This window comes from Aureococcus anophagefferens (assembly GCF_000186865.1).
Source record: "Aureococcus anophagefferens unplaced genomic scaffold AURANscaffold_7, whole genome shotgun sequence".
Lineage (NCBI taxonomy): Eukaryota > Pelagophyceae > Pelagomonadales > Pelagomonadaceae > Aureococcus > Aureococcus anophagefferens.
Window position 1 is genome coordinate 18,175 of NW_008705567.1, and position 2,496 is coordinate 20,670.

Genomic DNA, 2,496 nt, shown 5'->3' on the forward strand with positions numbered 1-2,496 from the left:
GGGGATTGAGCACACTTCGTAGTGGGAACTCGGGGTCGGGCATCCCAAAACTTCAGGAGAAAAACCGCTATTCTCCTACCAAGTCAAAATATTACCATACTAGTCGTAACCACTAATACGAATTAATAGATGTGCCGACCCAGCTGCACACACGCTCCCGGATACACACACGCGGAGCAGCCCCGGCGATGGTCCAGAAGATTTGCGGGAAACGAGGCCGTCCGGCGAAGACGCCGAAGAAGGGGCCCTGGCGTCCGACGCCGCCCGACGGCAAGTCATTGAAGGACGTCGCGGGCACCGTCGAGGACCTAAAATGGTGCTGCGACCTGGTCCACGACGAGAAGCTCAAGGCGACCGTCGTCGCGAAGCGTTGCTGGGACGAGCGGAAGCGCTACGTGTCGCGGGACAAGATCGAGCACTGGACGAAGAAGCACAAAGGCGCGGCCAGAGGCGGCACGCCCTGGAAGGACCTCCACACGACGCCGACGCGCGGCCCGACGCAGAAGATGGGCGTCGGCGAGGAGGTCCTGCTCTGCGCCGTCGTGCTCGCGACGATGCGCGGCTTCGGCTTCACGCGCGCCGCGGTGCTCGCCGCGGGCCAGAAGATCGCGCGCGGCCTGCAGCTCAGGGCGACCTCGTCGGGCGGCCTTGCCGCTCTGGGGCGAAGAACCGGAACTCGTCAAGTCGAGCTCGTCCGAGGAGGAGGACGACGGCGCGTCCTCCGGCGGCACTCGCAAGGCCCAGCGAAACAAGAACACGCCGGCGACGCGCCGGGCTCGCGGCAAGAGCGACAGCCGCGCGTGGGATCCTGCCGAAGCATTCCTTGAGCCCGATTCGCTGTCGGACGACGACGCGGACGACGAGGAGGAAGATGACGATGAAGAAGAAGGCGACGACGAAGACGACGACGACGACGACGACGACGACGAGGAGGAGGAACAAGATGCTGAGATATAGCTCCAGAGTGCGCGTACGGACGCGTCGACGGCGCCACGGGCCTTCGGGAGCCCCTCCAGCACCTAGCAGTGTTCCCCCGACGCTACCCCGACCGTGCCCGGCGCAGCGCACGACCCCCTATGACCCCTACGATCAACCCCGCCGCCCATGGTCGCCCTGCAGCACCACAACGACCCAACCTGGGTCGTGTGTGCAGCTGGGCCTTCGGCCGGGTGCCCCTTTAAACGACTTTTGCGACCCCGCGACGCCCTTCAAGCCTCCCCGCACCGTCTTTTTCCCCGATACTCTGATTTTACTTTTATTTTTCCCTGATGAATCCTATCCTTCATCGCGTAAATCGGCGTCGATGGCGGCTCGCTTTGGCGCTTCAAAGTCGGCGTGTGTATCTGGTTTGCCTCGTCTATACTCCTGTCCATACCCTTGCTAGCATTGCGTCTGACACAGCCGCCGAAGCGGCGTCGGCCCGCCTCGGCGTTTTCGAGCGGTAATGGATACGTGGTGTGTCGCAGAGTATATGCGCGGACCCTGAGGGCTCCAGACGGGCGCTTGGAGCCTGAGTGAGCGCCTAGAGCTTCGGTGCATCGATGTAGATCTTTTTGCTATTATTGCCTGTCAAATCACTCATACGCCACTGCATTGCTTCGGTGCATGGCTGCAGATACTAAATATTAAGTGGAGAGAGTGGTGAGGGGAGGTGATGTGGCACAGTGCGCGCCAGGCGAGCGTTTGAAAGCGCTTTATGCGTTGCCGCGGTGCTTCGCTCTTGATGCCTCTTTCGAATCGCCCATTCTGAACGTACGGGGTTTCGCCGCCCCGCGGCTGTTTAACTGCGTAGCATCGCGGGCCGCACTGGCGGTGAGCGTTGGCAATGGGCCTTCATGCTTAAACGCCCCTTTGATTCCAAAAATCTCCTGCCTGTTCGATTTCCCAGCTTCTCCCTGTCCAGGGGAAGTGTGGTCGCTTGTTGGGGAGAATAGAAAATTCGGACATTCTATAGAGTTTCTCTCGAGACTCTCGCGCGCATCTCCTTCTTCTTTTTTGTCTTTAATTGCATCAATGGCGGAGGCTAGCGTACTTTTCAAGTTTTTGCTATTAAATTCTTTTTCTGCATCGTTTCTCTGCTTGTCGCTTAAGAAGCTTAAGAAGACAGGGGGTTTTCGCTTTTTTTTCCCTTGCTTTGTTTGTTTTTGTCTAGCGCGCATTTCTGCCTCTGGAAACTGCGCTGCCTTTGTATTCGCAGCAAACATCCATCTCTTCACCCTCTCAATTTTTTGGTCGTGATCAGTGGCCTCTTTTGCGCTTTCCACCACCTCTCGCATGCTTATAATCAGCTATATGATGACTGCGCTACCGTAAGGTAGCACACTGGGCTTCCCCTCTCTCACCCACTACGCTCATACTGCTTCTACGGGGCTTAGATTCGCCTAGAGCACTAGAGCATTAAAGGAGAGCATCGTGACGCACTCACTTAGCTCATCCGAGGACGCCGGTCCCCCCTCACAAAGGTTAATCTAGGACAGCTCGCGTCGGCGAAACGGC

General features: G+C 58.4%; 1 protein-coding gene across 1 annotated transcript; it reads left to right on the forward strand.

Annotated features, from left to right (window-relative positions):
- Positions 1–188: 188 nt before the first annotated feature.
- AURANDRAFT_63358 (hypothetical protein) lies at positions 189–957 on the forward strand (the record flags this gene model as incomplete). The annotated part of the gene is made up of 2 exons (XM_009037763.1): positions 189–584; positions 700–957. 2 exons carry the CDS (start codon positions 189–191, stop codon positions 955–957), a joined length of 654 nt encoding a protein of 217 aa, XP_009036011.1.
- Between the last annotated feature and the right edge of the window lie 1,539 nt (positions 958–2,496).